The sequence below is a fragment of the Taudactylus pleione genome, unplaced genomic scaffold (assembly GCF_031769625.1).
Source record: "Taudactylus pleione unplaced genomic scaffold, aTauple2 ptg001014l, whole genome shotgun sequence".
Taxonomy (NCBI): domain Eukaryota; kingdom Metazoa; phylum Chordata; class Amphibia; order Anura; family Myobatrachidae; genus Taudactylus; species Taudactylus pleione.
In genome coordinates, this window is record NW_028285415.1 from 66,030 (window position 1) to 90,219 (window position 24,190).

At 48.9% G+C, this 24,190-nt stretch overlaps 1 protein-coding gene across 1 annotated transcript in view; it reads right to left on the bottom strand.

Moving 5' to 3' along the window:
* Nucleotides 1-17,041, bottom strand: part of LOC148454291 (up-regulator of cell proliferation-like) — a 38,090-nt gene extending 21,049 nt beyond the window's left edge. The window contains exon 1 of the mRNA XM_088461087.1: nt 16,893-17,041. Coding sequence (XP_088317213.1) covers nt 16,893-17,031 — 139 coding nt within the window. The 5' untranslated portion in view covers nt 17,032-17,041. The remainder of the gene's footprint in view (nt 1-16,892) is intronic.
* Nucleotides 17,042-24,190: the final 7,149 nt, after the last annotated feature.

The following is a 24,190-nucleotide window of genomic DNA, read 5'->3' on the forward strand; positions in this document are numbered from 1 at the left end:
CAGGGAGGAGGGGAATCTGTAGCTGCCTGATCTGCAGGGGTAAAGGGAGAGGCACTGTCTGTGTGTCTGTCCCCTCTGTGTCATCAGGAGGTGCCCAGCACACAGATAAGGGAAGGGGGGGGGGAATCTGTAGCTGCCTGATCTGCAGGGGAAAGGGAGAGGCACTGTCTGTGTGTCTGTCCCCTCTGTTATCAGGAGGTGCCCAGCACACAGCTCAGGGAGGAGGGGAATCTGTAGCTGCCTGATCTACAGGGGAAAGGGAGAGGCACTGTCTGTGTGTCTGCCCCCTCTATGTCATCAGGAGGTGCCCAGCACACAGCTCAGGGAGGAGGGGAATCTGTAGCTGCCTGATCTACAGGGGAAAGGGAGAGGCACTGTCTGTGTGTCTGTCCCCTCTATGTCATCAGGAGGTGCCCAGCTCACAGCTCAGGGAGGAGGGGAATCTGTAGCTGCTGCCTGATCAACAGGGGAAAGGGAGAGGCACTGTCTGTGTGTCTGTCCCCTCTGTTATCAGGAGGTGCCCAGCACACAGCTCAGGAGGAGGGGAATCTGTAGCTGCCTGATCTGCAGGGGAAAGGGAGAGGCACTGTCTGTGTGTCTATCCCCTCTGTGTCATCAGGAGGTGCCCAGCACACAGCTCAGGGAGGGGGGGAATCTATAGCTGCTGCCTGATCTGCAGGGGAAAGGGAGAGGCACTGTCTGTGTGTCTGTCCCCTCTGTGTTATCAGGAGGTGCCCAGCACACAGCTCAGGGAGGAGGGGAATCTGTAGCTGCCTGATCTGCAGGGGAAAGGGAGAGGCACTGTCTGTGTATCTGTCCCCTCTATGTCATCAGGAGGTGCCCAGCACACAGCTCACGGAGGGGGGGAATCTGTAGCTGCCTGATCTGCAGGGGAAAGGGAGAGGCGCTGTCTGTGTGTCTGTCCGCTCTGCGTCATCAGGAGGTGCCCAGCACACAGCTCAGGGAGGAGGGGAATCTGTAGCTGCTGCCTGATCTGCAGGGGAAAGGGAGAGGCACTGTCTGTGTGTCTGTCCCCTCTATGTCATCAGGAGGTGCCCAGCACACAGCTCAGGGAGAGGGGGAATCTGTAGCTGCCTGATCTGCAGGGGAAAGGGAGAGGCACTGTCTGTGTATCTGTCCCCTCTGTGTCATCAGGAAGCCCCCAGCACACAGCTCACGGAGGGGGGATATGTAGCTGCCTGATCTGCAGGGGAAAGTGAGAGGCACTGTCTGTATGTCTGTCCCCTCTATGTCATCAGGAAGCCCCCAGCACACAGCTCAGGGAGGAGGTGAATCTGTAGCTACCTGATCTGCAGGGGAAACGGAGAGGCACTGTCTGTCTGTCCCCTCTATGTCATCAGGAGGTGCCCAGCACACAGCTCAGGGAGGAGGGAAATCTGTAGCTGCCTGATCTGCAGGGGAAAGGGAGAGGCACTGTCTGTGTGTCTGTCCCCTCTGTGTCATCAGGAGGTGCCCAGCACACAGCTCAGGAGGGGGGGGGGGGGATCTGTAGCTGCCTGATCTGCAGGGGAAAGGGAGAGGCACTGTCTGTGTGTCTGTCCCCTCTGTCATTAGGAGGTGCCCAGCACACAGCTCAGGGAGGAGGGGAATCTGTAGCTGCCTGATCTGCAGGGGAAAGGGAGAAGCACTGTCTGTGTGTCTATCCCCTCTGTGTCATCAGGAGGTGCCCAGCACACAGCTCAGGGAGGGGGGGAATCTGTAGCTGCCTGATCTGCAAGGGAAAGGGAGAGGCACTGTCTGTGTGTCTATCCCCTCTGTGTCATCAGGAGGTGCCCAGCACACAGCTCAGGGAGGGGGGGAATCTGTAGCTGCCTGATCTGCAGGGGAAAGGGAGAAGCACTGTCTGTGTGTCTATCCCCTCTATGTCATCAGGAGGTGCCCAGCACACAGCTCAGGGAGGGGGGGAATCTGTAGCTGCCTGATCTGCAGTGGAAAGGGAGAGGCACTGTCTGTGTGTCTGTCCCCTCTATGTTATCAGGAGGTGCCCAGCACACAGCTCAGGGAGGAGGTGAAACTGTAGCTGCCTGATCTGCAGGGGAAAGGGAGAGGCACTGTCTGTGTGTCTGTCTCATCTGTGTCATCAGGAGGTGCCCAGCACACAGCTCAGGGAGAGGGGGAATCTGTAGCTGCCTGATCTGCAGGGGAAAGGGAGAGGCACTGTCTGTGTATCTGTCCCCTCTGTGTCATCAGGAAGCCCCCAGCACACAGCTCACGGAGGGGGGATATGTAGCTGCCTGATCTGCAGGTGAAAGGGAGAGGCACTGTCTGTATGTCTGTCCCCTCTATGTCATCAGGAGGCCCCCAGCACACAGCTCAGGGAGGAGGCGAATCTGTAGCTGCCTGATCTGCAGGGGAAAGGGAGAGGCACTGTCTGTCAGTCCCCTCTATGTCATCAGGAGGTGCCCAGCTCACAGCTCAGGGAGGAGGCGAATCTGTAGCTGCCTGATCTGCAGGGGAAAGGGAGAGGCACTGTCTGTGTGTCTGTCCCCTCTATGTCATCAGGAGTTGCCCAGCACACAGCTCAGGGAGGAGGGGAATCTGTAGCTGCCTGATCTACAGGGGAAAGGGAGAGGCACTGTCTGTGTGTCTGTCCCCTCTATGTCATCAGGAGGTGCCCAGCACACAGCTCAGGGAGGGGGGATATGTAGCTGCCTTATCTGCAGGGGAAAGGGAGAGGCACTGTCTGTATGTCTGTCCCCTCTATTTCATCAGGAAGCCCCCAGCACACAGCTCAGGGAGTAGGCGAATCTGTAGCTACCTGATCTGCAGGGGAAAGGGAGAGGCACTGTCTGTGTGTCTGTCCCCTCTATGTCATCAGGAGGTGCCCAGCACACAGCTCAGGGAGGAGGGGAATCTGTAGCTGCCTGATCTGCAGGGGAAAGGGAGAGGCACTGTCTGTGTGTCTATCCCCTCTGTGTCATCAGGAGGTGCCCAGCACACAGCTCAGGGAGGGGGGGAATCTGTAGCTGCCTGATCTGCAAGGGAAAGGGAGAGGCACTGTCTGTGTGTCTGTCCCCTCTATGTCATCAGGAGGTGCCCAGCACACAGCTCAGGGAGGGGGGGAATCTGTAGCTGCCTGATCTGCAGGGGAAAGGGAGAGGCGCTGTCTGTGTATCTGTCCCCTCTGTGCCATCAGGTGGTGCCCAGCACACAGCTCAGGGAGGAGGGTAATCTGTAGCTGCTGCCTGATCTGCAGGGGAAAGGGAGAGGCACTGTCTGTGTGTCTGTCCCCTCTATGTCATCAGGAGGTGCCCAGCACACAGCTCAGGGAGGGGGGAGTCTGTAGCTGCCTGATCTGCAGGGGATAGGGAGATGCACTGTCTGTGTGTCTGTCCCCTCTGTGTCATCAGGAGGTGCCCAGCACACAGCTCAGGGAGGGGGGGAATCTGTAGCTGCCTGATCTGCAGGGGAAAGGGAGAGGCACTGTCTGTGTGTCTGTCCCCTCTATGTCATCAGGAGGTGCCCAGCACACAGCTCAGGGAGGAGGCGAATCTGTAGCTGCCTGATCTGCATGGGAAAGGGAGAGGCACTGTCTGTGTGTCTGTCTCATCTGTGTCATCAGGAGGTGCCCAGCACACAGCTCAGGGAGAGGGGGAATCTGTAGCTGCCTGATCTGCAGGGGAAAGGGAGAGGCACTGTCTGTGTATCTGTCCCCTCTGTGTCATCAGGAAGCCCCCAGCACACAGCTCACGGATGGGGGATATGTAGCTGCCTGATCTGCAGGGGAAAGGGAGAGGCACTGTCTGTATTTCTGTCCCCTCTATGTCATCAGGAAGCCCCCAGCACACAGCTCAGGGAGGAGGCGAATCTGTAGCTGCCTGATCTGCAGGGGAAAGGGAGAGGCACTGTCTGTCTGTCCCCTCTATGTCATCAGGAGGTGCCCAGCACACAGCTCAGGGAGGAGGGGAATCTGTAGCTGCCTGATCTGCAGGGGAAAGGGAGAGGCACTGTCTGTGTGTCTGTCCCCTCTGTGTCATCAGGAGGTGCCCAGCACACAGCTCAGGAGGGGGGGGGGGAATCTGTAGCTGCCTGATCTGCAGGGGAAAGGGAGAGGCACTGTCTGTGTGTCTGTCCCCTCTGTCATCAGGAGGTGCCCAGCACACAGCTCAGGGAGGAGGGGAATCTGTAGCTGCCTGATCTGCAGGGGAAAGGGAGATGCACTGTCTGTATGTCTGTCCCCTCCATGTCATCAGGAGGTGCCCAGCACACAGCTCAGGGAGGGGGGGAATCTGTAGCTGCCTGATTTGCAGTGGAAAGGGAGAGGCACTGTCTGTGTGTCTGTCCCCTCTATGTCATCAGGAGGTGCTCAGCACACAGCTCAGGGAGGAGGGGAATATGTAGCTGCCTGATCTACAGGGGAAAGGGAGAGGCACTGTCTGTACGTCTGTCCCCTCTATGTCATCAGGAAGCCTCCAGCACACAGCTCAGGGAGGAGGCGAATCTGTAACTGCCTGATCGGCAGGGGAAAGGGAGAGGCACTGTCTGTTTTTCTGTCCCCTCTATGTCATCAGGAGGTGCTCAGCACACAGCTCAGGGAGGAGTGGAATCTGTAGCTGCCTGATCTGCAGGGGAAAGGGAGAGGCACTCTCTGTGTGTCTGTCCCCTCTGTGTCATCAGGAGGTGCCCAGCACACAGCTCAGGGAGGGGGGGGGAATCTGTAGCTGCCTGATCTACAGGGGAAAGGGAGAGGCACTGTCTGTGTGTCTGTCCCCTCTATGTCATCAGGAGGTGTCCAGCACACAGCTCAGGGAGGGGGGGGATCTGTAGCTGCCTGATCTGCTGGGGAAAGGCACTGTCTGTGTGTCTGTCCCCTCTATGTAATCAGGAGGTGCCCAGCACACAGCTCAGGGAGGAGGGGAATCTGTAGCTGCCTGATCTGCAGGGGAAAGGGAGAGGCACTGTGTGTGTCTGTCCCCTCTATGTCATCAGGAGGTGCCCAGCACACAGCTCAGGGAGGAGGGGAATCTGTAGCTGCCTGATCTACAGGGGAAAGGGAAAGGCACTGTCTGTGTGTCTGTCCCCTCTATGTCATCAGGAAGCCCCCAGCACACAGCTCAGGGAGGAGGTGAATCTGTAGCTGCCTGATCTGCAGGGGAAAGGGAGAGGCACTGTCTGTGTGTCTGTCCCCTCTATGTCATCAGGAGGTGCCCAGCACACAGCTCAGGGAGGAGGGGAATCTGTAGCTGCCTGATCTGCAGGGGAAAGGGAGAGGCACTGTCTGTGTGTCTATCCCCTCTGTGTCATCAGGAGGTGCCCAGCACACAGCTCAGGGAAGGGGGGAATCTGTAGCTGCCTGATCTGCAGGGGAAAGGGAGAGGCGCTGTCTGTGTGTCTGTCCCCTCTGTGTCATCAGGAGGTGCCCAGCACACAGCTCAGGGAGGGGGGGAATCTGTAGCTGCCTGATCTGCAGGGGAAAGGGAGAGGCGCTGTCTGTGTGTCTTTCCCCTCTGTCATCAGGAGGTGCCCAGCACACAGCTCAGGGAGGAGGGGAATCTGTAGCTGCCTGATCTACAGGGGAAAGGGAGAGGCACTGTCTGTGTGTCTGTCCCCTCTATGTCATCAGGAGGTGCCCAGCACATAGCTCAGGGAGGGGGGGGATCTGTAGCTTCCTGATCTGCAGGGGAAAGGGAGAGGCACTGTCTGTGTGTCTGTCCCCTCTGTCATCAGGAGGTGCCCAGCACACAGCTCAGGGAGGGGGGATATGTAGCTGCCTGATCTGCAGGGGAAAGGGAGAGGCACTGTCTGTATGTCTGTCCCCTCTATGTCATCAGAAAGCCCCCAGCACACAGCTCAGGGAGGAGGCGAATCTGTAGCTGCCTGATCTGCAGGGGAAAGGGAGAGGCACTGTCTGTTTGTCTGTCCCCTCTATGTGATCAGGAGGTGCCCAGCACACAGCTCAGGGAGGAGGGGAATCTGTAGCTGCCTGATCTGCAGGGGAAAGGGAGAGGCACTGTCTGTGTGTCTGTCCCCTCTGTGTCATCAGGAGGTGCCCAGCACACAGATAAGGGAAGGGGGGGGGGAATCTGTAGCTGCCTGATCTGCAGGGGAAAGGGAGAGGCACTGTCTGTGTGTCTGTCCCCTCTGTTATCAGGAGGTGCCCAGCACACAGCTCAGGGAGGAGGGGAATCTGTAGCTGCCTGATCTACAGGGGAAAGGGAGAGGCACTGTCTGTGTGTCTGCCCCCTCTATGTCATCAGGAGGTGCCCAGCACACAGCTCAGGGAGGAGGGGAATCTGTAGCTGCCTGATCTACAGGGGAAAGGGAGAGGCACTGTCTGTGTGTCTGTCCCCTCTATGTCATCAGGAGGTGCCCAGCTCACAGCTCAGGGAGGAGGGGAATCTGTAGCTGCCTGATCTGCAGGGGAAAGGGAGAGGCACTGTCTGTGTGTCTATCCCCTCTGTGTCATCAGGAGGTGCCCAGCACACAGCTCAGGGAGGGGGGGAATCTATAGCTGCTGCCTGATCTGCAGGGGAAAGGGAGAGGCACTGTCTGTGTATCTGTCCCCTCTATGTCATCAGGAGGTGCCCAGCACACAGCTCAGGGAGGAGGGGAATCTGTAGCTGCCTGATCTGCAGGGGAAAGGGAGAGGCACTGTCTGTGTGTCTGTCCCCTCTGTGTCATCAGGAGGTACCCAGCACACAGCTCAGGGAGGAGGGGAATCTGTAGCTGCTGCCTGATCTGCAGGGGAAAGGGAGAGGCACTGTCTGTGTGTCTGTCCCCTCTATGTCATCAGGAGGTGCCCAGCACACAGCTCAGGGAGGAGGGGAATCTGCAGCTGCCTGATCTGCAGGGGAAAGGGAGAGGCACTGTCTGTGTGTCTGTCCCCTCTGTGTCATCAGGAGGTGCCCAGCACACAGCTCAGGGAGGAGGGGAATCTGTAGCTGCCTGATCTGCAGGGGAAAGGGAGAGGCACTGTCTGTGTGTCTGTCCCTTCTGTGTCATCAGGAGGTGTCCAGCACAAAGCTTGGGGAGGAGGGGAATCTGTAGCTACCTGATCTGCAGGGGAAAGGGAGAGGCACTGTCTGTGTGTCTGTCGGATCTGTCAGTGTTCTTCCCAGTCCTGTCATTGTGTTTGTCTCCCCGGCCTGTCAGTCTGTCTTTCCCGTCAATACAAACTGTGGGCCTGATTCAGAGATGGAGGGATTTGCACAACCGCACACAAGCAGTTGTGCAAATCCGTCCATCTCCGATGCCAAGGCAGAAGGAAGCGTCTGCCACCTCCTTGCTGCATTAGCGATCCCGATTGGTCGAAGGCTGGGATCACTAACTGTGCGTGCGCAAGCCCCGGAGCATGCATGCAAGCAGCTCGCCCCATTTTTTAGGCATGGCTTGGGGGGTGATTTCACAAAAGGAGGCGTTCCTTAAGGAATGCATGCCGTTTTGTGGGCGGCCGTGCTGACAGCAGTGATGTCAGTGGGGAGCTTCCTGCTCGATCAGAGCAGGAAGCTCCCTGAGGCTTGCGGTTGCCGAGACCCAACCTTAGGCTCTCGTCGCAAGCCCCGTTGGTCGCGATGGTCTTGACCATCGCGACCATCAACCTGGTCGGTCGCTAAAGCTGTTGGTGGTAACCCACAGCTTAGCTAGCGACCAGGAGGCAGCACTTCAAAACACAAGCGGCCGCCCCCATTCAGAGCGACCGCTCGCATTTTGCGAGCGCCTCTGAATGAGGGCCGGTGTCTATTCGAAATTGCCCGAGTAGAAACTCGTTTTGCATCGCTGAAACTCGGGTGTCGAAACCCTCAAATTAACCAAGAATCGTGATTTGCTGAGATCGTGTTTTCCAACGGTGTATGTGATCGAGATTTCTCACTCGAGTTCCCTGAATATGACCGCAGCCAATCTCTCCCGAACAAACAGCCTGCACATATCAGTGAGATATATGCTGGCTGCTTGTGTGTTTTAAGAGGATCTAAATGGTTAATGTAAAAAAAAAAAAAGTGACGCAGGGTTCCCCCCCCAAAAAAAACGCATAACCAGCCCCGGGCTCCTGAGCCAGTTCTGGTTCTTACAGTATTGGGGAAAAAATGAGTAGGGTTCCCCAGTGTTTTATGAACCAGCACTGGGCTCCCAGAGTCAGGCCTGGTTTTAAAAATAGGGGAAACAAATGCGTGGGGTTCCCCCTACTTGGACAAGAGGACTGAACATCTTTCAGCAGGTATGTGTGAGTGTGTTAGGTGTGTAATCAACTTTTAATATCTACGGTGTGTCTGCACTCTTTCTTTTACTATTTTTTTTTTTTACAGTAGGGGTATGAGTGCCAGCCGCCTTCTGGCACTTGTAGTTCCACAACTGCAAAAGAGAAGAGGAAAAAAAGCATTGTCCTTAAATTGGCGCACTGAATTATGTGTTATTTGAAAAAATAAAATATAACCTTTATTATATTCTTTTTGTAAAAATGGACCTAAAAAGGTCCAATAACAATAATATTCTTAAGGCCAGCGAAATATGTTAAAAATATAGTTGCAAACATATTGAAAATAAAGTGTTCATATTTAAATTCCAATATTAATTTATAGAGGGGTATACTATCCATCCAATTGCCAACGTTAAAAAACCAGGAGAAAACATGATATTACATGAGTCTCGTACTTAGTTGGAATATCAATTAAAGAATAAAAGATTCTTCATATTCTACAATAATTACTAGGGGATGTGTATCCATATAGTTGATTCCAATTTTTTAAAACTCAAGGGAAAAAAGGAAAGAGTAATTTTGATTAAATCTAGTACTTGATTGAAGAAATAAATAAAAAATAATAAATAAATTAATTCCACATATCCATTTATAGAGATCATATAATTCTACCTCCTTACTCATAGAAATTATGTATATGTGTTTCCTTCATTGAGACCATTTGGGTATAAACTGTTCATTAGGAAAATCATTTTAGTTTCTAATTTGAGGAGTTCTTGGTCCAGATCTCCACCACGGATTCCCAAATTAACTTGTTTGATTCCAAATGCCTTCAGACCTTTGGGGTCACTTTTATGGAACTGAAGAAAATGGCTTGCCACTAATGTTAAAGTTTTAAATTGGGATAGTTCCAATGTGCTCTAAAATCCTCACTTTCAGTGGTCTGCAGGTATTTCCAATGTACACTTTACCACATGGACATTCCAAGTGGTAGACAGTTCCAATAGTAGTACAATTAATATAAGTTTGAATGATATATCTCTTATCATACCTGTCATAGAATTCTTGTGTGGGAACTATATATTGGCAGGCTTTACATTTACCACAGTTATAGGATCCTTTCTTATTATATTTAGGTTTCTTAAAAGTTGTCAAATGACTATGTACTAGTTTGTCTTTAAGAGTACTTGAACGCCTCCAACTAGCTTGTACCCTTGATGGTAAGATTTTTGACAGATCAGTATCTGTTTGCAAGATTGGCCAATGTTTCTGTAAGATATTGTTGATTTCTTTACAATGAGCATTGAATGTTCCTATAAATCTTACGGGCGATTCTTGCAAATTTTTGATTTTAGGTTTCAATAGAGGGTCTCTGGAATAGTTCTTGATATCCTTAGTAGTTTTCTTAATCAATCGGTGTCTATAACCTCTGTTTATCAATCTTTCACAAGGTTTTTCTCTCTTGTTGTATATACCTTTGGTTTTGAGCAATTTCGTTTGGTACATAATAACTCTCCTTTCGGGATTGCCCGTATAGTAGAAGGTAGATTAGAACCATCGGCTTGCAGAATGCTATTAGCAGCTGATATTTTCCTGTAGACATCTGTGGCGATCTGTTCATCATCTTCAATATTGATGGTAAGGTTTAAAAATTTAATTTCTCTTTGACTCATAGTATGGGTCAATCTCTAATTTTTCATGAGATTCTTTAAACACTACTTCCCGCTCCCACCACCCCAGGTAGAGGTTAGCATAGGTGGGGGCACATGCTGTACCTCTAACCTGGAGGTAGTGGCGGTCTTTGCATGTAAAGTAGTTTCTGGTCAGAACAAATTGAAGTAAAGAAATTAGAAAATTATTAAATTAATTCTGTGTTCCCATTCCCATGAAGTATTTAGCTGCCAATATGCCTTTATCATGGTTTATACTGGTGTCTAGATTCTCGACGTCACATGAGACAAGCCATACACCTGGGTTGACATTCAGATTTAGTCATTTGTTTAAGACATCCAAGGTGTCTCTGGTGTAGGAAGGCAATGTGAGTACATAGTTACGTAGGTGTTGGTCTATGTAAATACTTGCTCTTTCTGTTAAATTCCCTACACCCAAGACTATCGGCCTTTCTGGTGGAACTTTATCATTTTTATGCCGTTTTGGGAGAAGGTACAAGGTTGACATCTTGGGGTTATCTGTTTTCAGAAATTCATAATCTTTCTTATTAATAATCCCATTCTGAAAGCTATCAGAATAAGATTATTATATTCCTTGAGGTCATTTTGGGTGGGATTAAAGATCAATTGTTTGTAACAATTGATGTCACTGAGTTGTCTATTTAACTCATCAACATACATATTTCTGGACCAGAGTACAATATTCCCTCCCTTGTCTGAGGGTTTTATTATGATACCTTGCCACTCTGAAATCTGTTGTAATGCCTCTCTCTCCCCTTTGGTTAGGTTATCCTTATAATGTTTTTTTTTATTTTAGTTCTGTCAAAAGGTTTCGAAGTATCATCATTGGATGTTCCATTTTCTTGTTCTAATTCTTCTAATATTTGTATAGCTGAACACTCCTCAGATGTCAAATGGTCAGTATTTAGTTGATCAGATCCCTTTTGGGAAATCTGGTTACAGTAAAATTTCTTTAGAATAATTTTTCTTAAATGGAGATCCTTTTCACAATTAAATCTATCTAGACCTTGTGCTGGGGAGAAAGACAGGTCCTTTACTTAAAATCTTGACAGATGATCAAAACTCAATTTTATCAGTCAGGTTTATTATTCTAAATGCATCACTCAATTTGTCAGGGTCACATATCGCCATTTCTATTTTCTGCCAAAGGGCAGGCACACTGGCACCTGTATTTCCACTGTAAAAGACCAATAGTTTTAATCTATTCTTTACACTATTACCCCTGCACTCACCGGCCAGGGGTGTAGGGAAGAGCCCTGGGCTTCAGCAGAAGCTCGGGAGAGGGGGAACCCCTTTGTTGGGGGGTCTCCACCTCGCCTGAGATCCCCGGCTTGGGCTGACTAGCTTGGGGTGATAATGCTTTGGCCAAGGTGACCCGGTGAAAGGGTCGCCTGGCTGTGGCGTTACACCCCGGCGAGAATTGAGTCCAGTGCTGTTTTTAAAAATAGGGGGATCCCCACGCATTTTTCCTTCTATTTTTAAAACCAGGATTGACTCTGGGAGCCCAGTGCTGATTCATAAAATACGGGGGGAACCCTACTCATTTTGTCCCCCCGTATTTTAAGAACCAGGACTGGTTCAGGAGCTCTGGGCTGGTTATGCTTTTTTTTTTTTTTTTTTGGGGGGGGTGGGAACCATACGTCATTTATTTTTTCCTTATTACAAGCAAAAAACATACACAGATCATACTGATCTGTGTATGTTTCTGCCAGCTCAGGGGGTGGTCTCTTTGAAACTTCTATTTAGGTCCGAGTTTGCTACTAGTTTACTTCTGTGATTCTAATCACGATTCTTGGTAAATACCCGAGTTGTATTCCTTGCTATGAAAAGTGCTTGTGAGTTTGGCCAATAGTGTATTGATTCGTATTTGCATTCTCACCTGAGATTTGCTGTTTCAATAGAGAAATCTCTCCTGAGGTTTCCGTTAGTAAATTTGCGAGTTGTTAAAAATGCCAAAACACACCCGAGATTGCAATCTCAACCAAACATGAATCTTAGTAAATTTACCCCAGTAGTGTGAACAGAGGGGCTAATTCTGCGTGCAATGCTGAACGCAGATTCACGATTGGCAGGAATCTGCGCATGCGCAGGAGCCGTTCTGCGAGTGTGTATAATTGCACGCAGCCCCTTCTATGCCTCTGCCTGATTGACAGGCAGAGGGATTTATGGGGCGGTGCTGGGTCGATTGACGTTCCCGGAAACAGGGGAGTGTCTGCCCCGTTTTCCGGAAGTGGCAAGACCAGGGACTGTGTCGAAGGATGCAGTTTCCTGGCCTCACAAGCCAGCAAGCCTGAGTAAGCTGAGGTTTACTCAGCTGGCAGGTAGTCCGGCGCCGTCCACCATCGCGACTGATGGTCGCAATGATGATTCCAGCCTGCATCCTCGGTCACAGTGCTGGGATCGCAAATGCAACAGGGGGTGTCATATAGGGGATGTCGTATGGTGGGTGTCATACAGAGGGTGTCATACAGGGGATGTCACACAGGGGGTATCATACAAGGAGGTGTCATACAGGGGGTGTCATACGGAGGGTGTCATACAGGAGGTGTCATACAGGGGGTGTCATACAGAGGGTGTCATACAGGGGGTGTCATACAGGAGGTGTCATACAGGGGGTGTCATACAGAGGCTGTCATACAGAGGCTGTCATACAGAGGGTGTCATACAGGGGGTGTCATACAGGGGGTGACATACAGGGGTGTCATACAGGGGATGTCATACAGGGGTGTCATACAGGGGGCGTCATACAGGGTGTCATACAGGGAGTGTCATACAGGGGGGTGTCATACAGAGGCTGTCAAACAGGGAGTGTCATACAGGGGGTGTCATACAGGAGGTGTCATACAGGGGGTGTCATACAGGGGGGTGTCATACAGGAGGTGTCATACAGGGGGTGTCATACAGGGGGGTGTCATACAGGGAGTGTCATACAGGGGGTGTCATACAGGAGATGTCATACAGGGGGAGTCATACAGGGAGTGTCATACAGGGGAAGTCATACAGGGAGTGTCATACAGGGGAGTGTCATACAGGGGGTGTCATACAGGGAGTGTCATACAGGGGAGTGTCATACAGGGGGGTGTCATACAGGGAGTGTCATACAGGGGGGTGTCATACAGGGGGTGTCATACAGGGGGTGTCATACAGGGGAGTGTCATACAGGGGGAGTCATACAGGGGGAGTCATACAGGGGGTGTCATACAGGGGGTGTCATACAGGGAGTGTCATACAGGGGGTGTCATACAGGGGGTGTCATACAGGGGAGTGTCATACAGGGAGTGTCATACAGGGGAGTGTCACACAGGGGGTGTCATACAGGGGAGTGTCATACAGGGAGGTGTCATACAGGGGAGTGTCATACAGGGAGGTGTCATACAAGGGAGTGTCATACAGGGGAGTGTCATACAGGGAGGTGTCATACAGGGGAGTGTCATACAGGGAGGTGTCATACAGGGGAGTGTCATACAGGGAGTGTCATACAGGGGGTGTCATACATCTCCTGCATGCAACTTTGCAATTCTGTCTGAAAATGAATCCCCCCCACTGACACTGTGGGGTAAATGGGTGAAGATGCTGATTTTCAAATTTTGCCATACATTGTGAAAACGGCATTGTTTTACAGGCATAGCCCGGCGTGTTCTTCCTAATAACATTACTGTTTCATAGATAGGCTGGAAAATATGCAAAATTGCAATTTATTACATTTACCCTTCTGGCTCTGAAAGAGGATTACACACAGGGAGAAAAGATAAGTGGTCTTTGAGTGGCGCAGAATGAAATTAAAACCATTTAAGTAATAAAACATAATACAAAATACACATTTAACTTCTTCCTTAATTCATATTTTCTTTCATACTGTTGTGTTTACATATTTATTTATTGGGAATTGTAAAAGTTAAGTTTTAATTTCAGTCTGCACCCCTCAAAGACAATGTATTTCTTCTCCCTGTTTGTAATCAATATTATTAGTTGTCATAGGCAGCACCCAGGTCTTATTATATACAGATATAGGTCCTCATTCAGAGCCGTACGCTTTGAGCAGAGCGCACGCTCTGAATGAGGGCCGCCCTCCATGAAAATGGAGCGTCCTCCTGGACGCTCGTATAGCTGTGGGTCACCACCCACAGCCTATACGAGCGTGCATTTTGATGGCCGCGATGGTCGTGACCATCGCGACCATCGAAACTGCGAGCCGGAGCCTGCGGTTGAGGTTTTCAACCGCAAGCTCCGGAGTGATTTTGGCTCTATCAGAGCCAAAATCTCTCCCACTGACATCACTAGTGATGTCAGTGGGCCGGCTTCTGACGGGAGGCGTTCCCGTGGGAACGCCCCCGTCAGGGAGGCACGCCCCCGGCACGCCCACCAAAGGGGTGTGCTGTCAGTCAACATCGACAGCACGCCCCCTTTGATCAGACACAACGAGCGAAGGACTTTCCTTCGCTCGTCGCGTCTGGCGCATGCGCACGACGGAGCTCCCTCCGTCGTGCGCATGCTCTGCATAACATCGACCCACTTGCGAGCGGACAGCCGCTCGCGAGTGGGTCTGAATCAGGCCCATAGTGCCTGATTCAGACTTGGGAATAGAGGGCCTGATTCAGAGACGGATGCTGAAAAAGAGCGCTCGCTCTGAATCGGCATTTTTTTTTTTTGTGCGGCCTCCTGGCCGCTCGCATAGCTGTGGGTGACCACCCACAGCTATTGCGAGTGGCCAGGATGATGGCCGCGATGGTCTTGACCATCGCGACCATCGGGGCTTGCGACGAGACCCTTGTGGTAGGGTCTCATGGCCGCAAGCCCCCGAGAGCTTCTGGCTCTAATAGAGCCGGAAGCTCTCCCACTGACATCACTGGTCTTTGAACCAGTACTGGCTTACAGAACCCGGGCCTTGGTTATACTTTTGTGGGGGAACCCCACATTATTATTTTTTTTCACTTTAACCCTTTTTTTGCTTAATTACAGGCAGAAACATACACGGATTACACTGATCTGTGCATAATTCTGCTAAACACACTGCTGAGGAGGGGTCTATTTAAAACTTCTATTTTGGACTGAGGGCCTGATTTGGGTCGATGGTCCCCCACTGTGCATGCACACGCCGGAGCCGGCTCCGGCGTGCGCATGCGCAAGACTGGGCCAGCAACGTGTGCTCCGTCGCTACGGGTCTCGCACCAAAGCGGAGCAGCTGTCGATGGTGATTGACAGCTTGCCCCATTCTGGAGGCAGGCAGGGGGGGTGGCTGGGCAAACGGAGGTGTTCCTGCAGGGCCTACTGACATCACTCATGATGTCAGTAGGTGGACTTCCTGCTCTATTAGAGCAGAAAGTCCACTGGGGCTTGCGGCCACGAGACCCTACCACAAGGGTCTCGTCACAAGCCCAATGGTTGTGATGGTCTTGACCATCGCAACCATCACCTGGCCGCTCGCATAAGCTGTGGGTGGTCACCCACAGCTAGGCGAGCGGCCAGGAGGCCGTCTTTAAAAAAAAAGGGACGCCCTGATTCAGAGCGAGTGCTCTCAAAGAGTGTCCGGCTCTGAATCAGGCCCTGAGTGTGCTTAAATTACACCTAAGATTACAATCAAGATTGTTGGTAAACACAAGTGTTGTATTCCTGTGTATGGAAAGTACCTGCAAGGTTAGCTGATGGTGTATTTATTTCTATTTGTGTTTTCACTTGTGTTTTGCAGAGAGTTTCATGATTTCTCACCCGAGTTTGCTTTTAGTAAATTTGCAAGTTTAAAAAAAATGGACAACACACCTGAGAATGCAATCTTGACCAAACTAAGGCCCTCATTCAGAGCTGGATGCTATTTGCGGTCGTTCGTTCTAGAAAAAGGGGTGGCTATTCAAATGAACCGTTCGCTCTTTGCGGTCTGTTCACGCCTCTATGTCTGAACAAGCGAACAAAACTTGCGGCCGTAATTTTGAAAAATACGCCCCCTGGCCGCTCGCATCCTACGTCATGTCCGCTATTTATTAGATAAATCGAGTACATCGACCAGCGTATGAACTGTTCGCTATTCTTGTGGTTGGTTTTTCCTACCACAATCTTGCGAGCAGTTCTGGCTATAAAATAACCCAGTGACGTGGTCGATGACGCTGCTGTATTAATTATGCACACCCATAAAACGCCCGTTTTGACCTTTAAGCACGCCTGCGTTCGGATCTCCACTCCCCGTTTTCAAGCACCTTCCCCTGTTACCACCCACATACGCCTCCTCCTGTCACTCAAAATAGCAGGCATTCGCTATTTAGCGAACAAACGATTTTTGGCCGCACTGACTGGTTCGTGCATGCGTATTACGATCCGTATGCATGCGCAGTTGGGCAAACGTCGCTCGGAAAGAACGAGTGGCCGCTTACGAGCAGCTCTGAATCAGGCCCTAAATTCTTAATAACCCCATACTCTGTTTTCACTGCGTGCTAAATATTATTTGACTTTTTAAAGAGTTGTGCTCAGACATCAGTTTTGGTTGGCATCCAAAAGAGGGGGCTCACAGAAGAATGTATTGCATATCTGACAAAGGACCCTAAATATAGATTTGCATCAAAGGAAAAATGTTGTTCTGGGTAGAGTTAAGGGAGGAGTATACAACGACAAATACTCTTCCTCATCTGGTGGTCTCTAGCAAGTGAAGTAGTTTAAGAAAAGTCGATCCCGGACAGAAGAGGATCTCCTGCATAATCCGTTAAAGACATTGTGGGAACCACTTAATCAGAATCACCTTTTGATGTTTTTCTTATCTGTCTTACGTCCATCTAAAACTAAACTTTAAGCTTTAGATGGTGGTAGCCTTTGAACCAAAATTTTAAAGGAAATGTGGCCTTCAAAACTTTCTCTGGGTAGCTCCCATGTTTTGCCATGATACTTTCCCTTTTAAGTCTTAGCAGAAACCCTGATTGGTACCACTGGCTGAAGGCCAGGCCTAAGCATGTTCATCATCATCATCATCTGATGGTCTTTAACAGTTACAGTCACCTAGAAACCAACAGTGTGACAGAAAGAGGTGGAAGTAGGAAAAAAATATTTCTATACTCAATACTTACAGTCCCAGGCATATTCAGGGATTTGTGATATATCCGGCATCATCTTATCCTTGTGATTGCCACTCTGTTGGTAGTCTGATTCCCATTCTGGAAGTGTAGCATTTAATGGATTAAGTATAACTGCCCCTGGCTTTTCCATCCCTTGTAGATTAATAGTCTCCTTGGCAATATCCTCCTGCTGGTCGGGCTGATGGCTGCTCGGTTCCCATATTGGAATTGTTGCATTTACTGGACAATATAATGCTTCCGCTGGATTTTCCACCCCTTGTAGATTAATATTCCTCTCCTCAGGGGTGTCCTCCTGCTTTTCAAACTGTTGATCGTCCGGTTCACATACTGGAATTAATGCAGCTATTGGATTATCTAATAATTCCTCTTGATTTTCCACTCCATATAGATTAATATTCTCCTCAGAGGTGTCCTCCTGCTTGTCGAGCTGTTGCTGGTCCATTTCCCAATCTGGAACTGGTTCAATTATGTTATTATCTAATATTTCCTCTGGATTTTCAACCCCTTGTAGATTAATATTCTCCTCAGGGGTGTTCTCCTGCTTTTCGAGCTGTTGCTGGTCCATTTCCCAGTCTGGAACTGGTTCAATTATTGTATGATCTAATATTTCCTCTGGATTTTCAACCCCTTGTAGATTAGTATTCTCCTCCTCAGGGGTGTCCTCCTGCTTGTTGAGTTGCTGCTGGTCCATTTCCCTGTCTGGATCTGGTTCAATTATTGTATTATCTAATATTTCCTCTGGATTTTCAACCCCTTGTAGATTAATATTCTCCTCAGGGGTGTCCTCCTGCTTGTCGAGCTGTTGCTGGTCCATTTCCCAGTCTGGAACTGGTTCAGTTATTGTATTATCTAACATTTCCTCTGGATTTTCAACCCCTTGTAGATTAATATCCTCCTCAGGGGTGTCTTCCTGCATGTTGAGCTGCTGCTGGTCCATTTCCCTGTCTGGATCTGGTTCAATTATTGTATTATCTAATATTTCCTCTGGATTTTCAACCCCTTGTAGATTAGTATTCTCCTCCTCAGGGGTGTCCTCCTGTTTGTCGAGCTGTTGCTGGTCCATTTCCCAGTCTGGAACTCGTTCAATTATTGTATTATCTAATATTTCCTCTGGATTTTCAACCGCTTGTAGATTAATATTCTCCTCAGGGGTGTCCTCCTGCTTGTCGAGCTGTTGCTGGTCCATTTCCCTGTCTGGAACTGGTTTAGTTATTGTATTATCTAATATTTCCTCTGGATTTTCAACCCCTTGTAGATTAATATTCTCCTCCTCAGGGGTGTCCTCTTGTTTGTCGAGCTGTTGCTGGTCCATTTCCCTGTCTGGATCTGGTTCAATTATTGTATTATCTAATATTTCCTCTGGATTTTCAACCCCTTGTAGATTAATATTCTCCTCAGGGGTGTCCTCCTGCTTGTCGAGCTGTTGCTGGTCCATTTCCCAGTCTGGAACTGGTTCAATTATTGTATTATCTAACATTTCCTCTGGATTTTCAACCCCTTGTAGATTAATATTCTCCTCAGGGGTGTCCTCCTGCTTGTTGAGCTGCTGCTGGTCCATTTCCCTGTCTGGATCTGGTTCAATTATTGTATTATCTAATATTTCCTCTGGATTTTCAACCCCTTGTAGATTAATATTCTCCTCAGGGGTGTCCTCCTGCTTGTCGAGCTGTTGCTGGTCCATTTCCCAGTCTGGAACTGGTTCAGTTATTGTATTATCTAACATTTCCTCTGGATTTTCAACCCCTTGTAGATTAACATTCTCCTCCTCAGGGGTGTCTTCCTGCTTGTTGAGCTGCTGCTGGTCCATTTCCCTGTCTGGATCTGGTTCAATTATTGTATTATCTAATATTTCCTCTGGATTTTCAACCCCTTGTAGATTAGTATTCTCCTCCTCAGGGGTGTCCTCCTGTTTGTCGAGCTGTTGCTGGTCCATTTCCCAGTCTGGAACTGGTTCAATTATTGTATTATCTAATATTTCCTCTGGATTTTCAACCGCTTGTTGATTAATATTCTCCTCAGGGGTGTCCTCCTGCTTGTCGAGCTGTTGCTGGTCCATTTCCCAGTCTGGAACTGGTTCAGTTATTGTATTATCTAATATTTCCTCTGGATTTTCAACCCCTTGTAGATTAATATTCTCCTCCTCAGGGGTGTCCTCTTGTTTGTCGAGCTGTTGCTGGTCCTTTTCCCAGTCTGGATCTGGTTCAATTATTGTATTATCTAATATTTCCTCTGGATTTTCAACCCCTTGTAGATTAATATTCTCCTCAGGGGTGTCCTCCTGCTTGTCGAGCTGTTGCTGGTCCATTTCCCAGTCTGGAACTGGTTCAGTTATTTTATTATCTAACATTTCCTCTGGATTTTCAACCCCTTGTAGATTAACATTCTCCTCCTCAGGGGTGTCTTCCTGCTTGTTGAGCTGCTGCTGGTCCATTTCCCTGTCTGGATCTGGTTCAATTATTGTATTATCTAATATTTCCTCTGGATTTTCAACCCCTTGTAGATTAGTGTTCTCCTCAGGGGTGTCCTCCTGCTTGTCGAGCTGTTGCTGGTCCATTTCCCTGTCTGGAACTGGTTCAGTTATTGTATTATCTAATATTTTCCCTGGATTTTCAACTCCTTGTAGATTAATATTATCCTCCTCATGGGTGTCCTCTTGTTTGTCGAGCTGTTGCTGGTCCATTTCCCAGTCTGGATCTGGTTCAATTATTGTATTATCTAATATTTCCTCTGGATTTTCATCCCCTTGTAGATTAATATTCTCCTCAGGGGTGTCCTCCTGCTTGTCGAGCTGTTGCTGGTCCATTTCCCAGTCTGGAACTGGTTCAGTTATTGTATTATCTAATATTTCCTCTGGATTTTCAACCACTTGTAGATTCATATTCTCCTCAGGGGTGTCTTCCTGCTTGTTGAGCTGCTGCTGGTCCATTTCCCTGTCTGGATCTGGTTCAATTATTGTATTATCTAATATTTCCTCTGGATTTTCAACCCCTTGTAGATTAGTATTCTCCTCCTCAGGGGTGTCCTCCTGTTTGTTGAGCTGTTGCTGGTCCAATTCCCAGTCTGGAACTCGTTCAATTATTGTATTATCTAATATTTCCTCTGGATTTTCAACCCCTTGTAGATTAATATTCTCCTCAGGGGTGTCCTCCTGCTTGTCGAGCTGTTGCTGGTCCATTTCCCTGTCTGGAACTGGTTCAATTATTGTATTATCTAATATTTCCTCTGGATTTTCAACCCCTTGTAGATTAACATTCTCCTCCTCAGGGGTGTCCTCCTGCTTGATGAGCTGCTGCTGGTCCATATCCCTGTCTGGATCTGGTTCAATTATTGTGTTATCTAATATTTCCTCTGGATTTTCAACCCCTTGTAGATTAACATTCTCCTCCCCAGGGGTGTCCTCCTGCTTGTCGAGCTGTTGCTGGTCCATTTCCCAGTCTGGAACTGGTTCAATTATTGTATTATCTAATATTTCCTCTGGATTTTCAACCCCTTGTAAATTAATATTCTCCTCCTCAGGGGTGTCTTCCTGCTTGTCAAGCTGTTGCTGGTCCATTTCCCATTCTAGAACTGGTTCAATTATTGTATTATCTAATATTTCCTCTGGATTTTCAACCACTTGTAGATTAATATTCTCCTCAGGGGTGTCCTCCTGCTTGTCGAACTTTTGGGGGTTTATTTCCCAGTCTGGAACAGTTACAGTTATTGTATTATCTAATATTTCCTCTGGATTTTCAACCCATTGTAGATTAATATTCTCGTCCTCAGGGGTGTCCTCCTGCTTGTCAAGCTGTTGCTGGTCCATTTCCCAGTCTGGAACTGGTTCAATTATTGTATTATCTAATATTTCATCTGGATTTTCCACGTCTTGTAGATTAATATTCTCCTCAAAGGTGTCCTCCTGCTTGTCGAGCTGTTGCTGGTCCATTTCCCAGTCTGGAACTGGTTCAATTATTGTATTATCTATTATTTCCTCTGGATGTTCCACTCCTTGTAGCTTAATATTCTCCTCCTCAGAGGGGTCGTCCTGCTTGTCGAGCTGTTGGTGGTCCTGTTCCCAGAATGGAGTTATTGAATTAGTTGGATTATCTAATACTTTTTCTGGATTTTCAAGACCATGCAAATCTACACTCTCCTCCTCAGGTGTGTCTTCTTGCTTGTCGAGCTGTTGTTGGTCTATTTCCCAGTCTGGAATGGTTACAGTTATTGTATTTTCTAATGTTTCCTCTTGATTTTCCACACCTTGTTTAATATTCTCCTCCTCAGAGGGGTCCTTCTGCTTGTCGAGCTGTTGGTGGTCCATTTCCCAATCTGGAGTTATTGCATTCGTTGAATTATCCAAAACTTCTGGAATTTCAAGACCATGTAGAATTACCTTATCCTCCTCCTCCTCAGGGGGGACCTCCTGCTTCTTGAGCTGTTGGTTGCCCATTTCCCATTCAGGTATTATGGCATTTATTTGAATATCTAATACATCCTCTGGGTTTTTCACCACATGTAGAATTATATTCTCCACAGGGGTGTGCTCCTGGACATTTCTACCAAAATAAAAGTCCTCTTTATCAGGATCCATAGTGTTTCTGCAGTATCATACACCTAGAAAATATTAAAAAGAAAAGATCAGACTGATAATATTCAATTAATTGAGTTTATTATTTTATCACTTATTATCACTTCATTGCATGCTCTCTTCTTCTGCTGTGCTTTGAACAGTCACAGTATATCATTCATTACACATCTCTATACCTTAAAGAAGTAGAGACAACTGGCATTCTGCTTACATTTGCTGAGAAGTCAGGGGCATATCTATAATGGTTGCAGGGTGTGTGGTGCACACGGGCCCCTGGCTCCTGGAGGACCTACACCGCACACCCTGCACCCATATTTTTAATACCACTCCAGGGTCCCGCGTCGGCGCCAGTATCAGTGCTGTAAAAATCACCTGAAAAATGGCTGCTGTGCCATTATCCCAGTGTTCTCCGCAGGCGCTGTAGACCCTGGGAACAGACAAGTGCCTAGAGTATACCACTACGTCACTGCAGAGAGAGAGGGGAGGGGGCCAAGGACTGAGACTGCACATGGGTCCCTTACTCTCTTGAAACACCCCTGAAAGTAGAATAGGCAGAGCCGTAACTAGACTTTTTGGTGCCCTGTGCCAGAAAGAGCATTGGCGCCCCCCCCATTTCTCAAAGAGGGACATAAGAGGGCCAGGGAAGAGATAGGGGAGGGCAGGAGATGCTGGGGATAAATAGGGACATAATATAGTGCACCTGAGAGAGGGCCATGGCCTCATGGGGAAGGTCCAGGGAAGAGATAGGGGAGGCCAGGAGATGCTGGGGATAAATAGGGACATAACATAGTGCACCTGAGAGAGGGCCATGGCCTCATGGGGAAGGGCCAGGGAAGAGATAGGGGAGGCCAGGAGATGCTGGGGATAAATAGGGTCATAGTATAGTGCACCTGAGAAAGGGCCATGGCCTCATGGGGAAGGGCCAGGGAAGAGATAGGGGAGGACAGGAGATGCTGGGGATAAATAGGGACATAATATAGTGCACCTGAGAGAGGGCCATGGCCTCATGGGGAAGGGCCAGGGAAGAGATAGGGGAGGCCAGGAGATGCTGGGGATAAATAGGGACATAATATAGTGCACCTGAGAGAGGGCCATAGCCTCATGGGGAAGGGCCAGGGAAGAGATAGGGGAGGCCAGGAGATGCTGGGGATAAATAGGGTCATAGTATAGTGCACCTGAGAAAGGGCCATGGCCTCATGGGGAAGGGCCAGGGAAGAGATAGGGGAGGCCAGGAGATGCCGGGGATAAATAGGGACAAATGCATGCAACTAATATCTCTGAATTTCTATGACCATATAGTCTTCATATATTGTTGCAGGTATTATTCAGTGTGCTGAGGTACAATAGGGGGTTAAATCCCCCTCCTTTTGCTACTTAGTATGACCCCTCCCTTTCATGCACCTGATTAGTACTGCTAGATTGATTGAGCAGCTGCCATTTGTGTTTGTTTGTTATGAGTTGCATGAAGGAGCCAGCATTAGTAGGGCATGCTGGTTCTAGTAGTGCTAGTTGGAGTTCCCAGGGGTGACTCCCAGGTAAGCTGGCTCTCAATTTGGATGCATTTATGTATGTGCCTTTATCATGAGGCCTTACATTTGACAAAATTATATATGTGCCTTTATCATGAGGCCTTATAATTGGTATATTTTACATTTGGGGTGAGCGTTTCGGCGTAGGGCCCCCGGGACTGGTCTGGCTGGGCCTCCTCAGGGCATCACCACTTAATACACATAGTTGCTTTTCACATCACCTTTTATGTTTGTTTATTATTCATGTATGTTTTCACATATATTTTAACCTCTCATTCCACACTTAATGATTACTCACACACAGCTATACTTTACACTGCACTGTCACTCTTTTTCCATTTTCGTGTGATGCCCTGGGGGGGTCCTGGGCTGGACGTTTTTTGGGGTGCACTGCGCCCCGGACGTGAACCCCTTAGTGTTAGGGACTGCTGGTAACAGAGAAGCCGTGACGTGGCCCAGCAGCCTCCCATGTATTTGCAAATGCATGCAACTAATATCTCTGAATTTCTATGACCATATAGTCTTCATATATTGTTGCAGGTATTATTCAGTGTGCTGAGGTACAATAGGGGGTTAAATCCCCCTCCTTTTTCTACATAATATAGTGCACCTGAGAGAGGGCCATGGCCTCATGGGGAAGGGCCAGGGAAGAGATAGGGGAGGCCAGGAGACGCTGGGGATAAATAGGGACATAATATAGTGAACCTGAGAGAGGGCCATGGCCTCATGGGGAAGGGGCAGGGAAGAGATAGGAGAGGCCAGGAGACGCTGGGGATAAATAGGGACATAATATAGTGCACCTGAGAGAGGGCCATGGCCTCATGGGGAAGGGCCAGGGAAGAGATAGGGGAGGCCAGGAGATGCTGGGGATAAATAGGGACATAATATAGTGCACCTGAGAGAGGGTCATGGCCTAATGGGGAAGGGCCAGGGAAGAGATAGGAGAGGCCAGGAGATGCTGGGGATAAATAGGGACATAATATAGTGCACCTGAGAGAGGGCCATGGCCTCATGGGGAAGGGCCAGGGAAGAGATAGGGGAGGCCAGGAGATGCTGGGGATAAATAGGGACATAATATAGTGCACCTGAGAGAGGGCCATGGCCTCATGGGGAAGGGCCAGGGAAGACATAGCGGAGGCCATGAGATGCTGGGGATAAATAGGGACATAATATAGTGCACCTGAGAGAGGGCC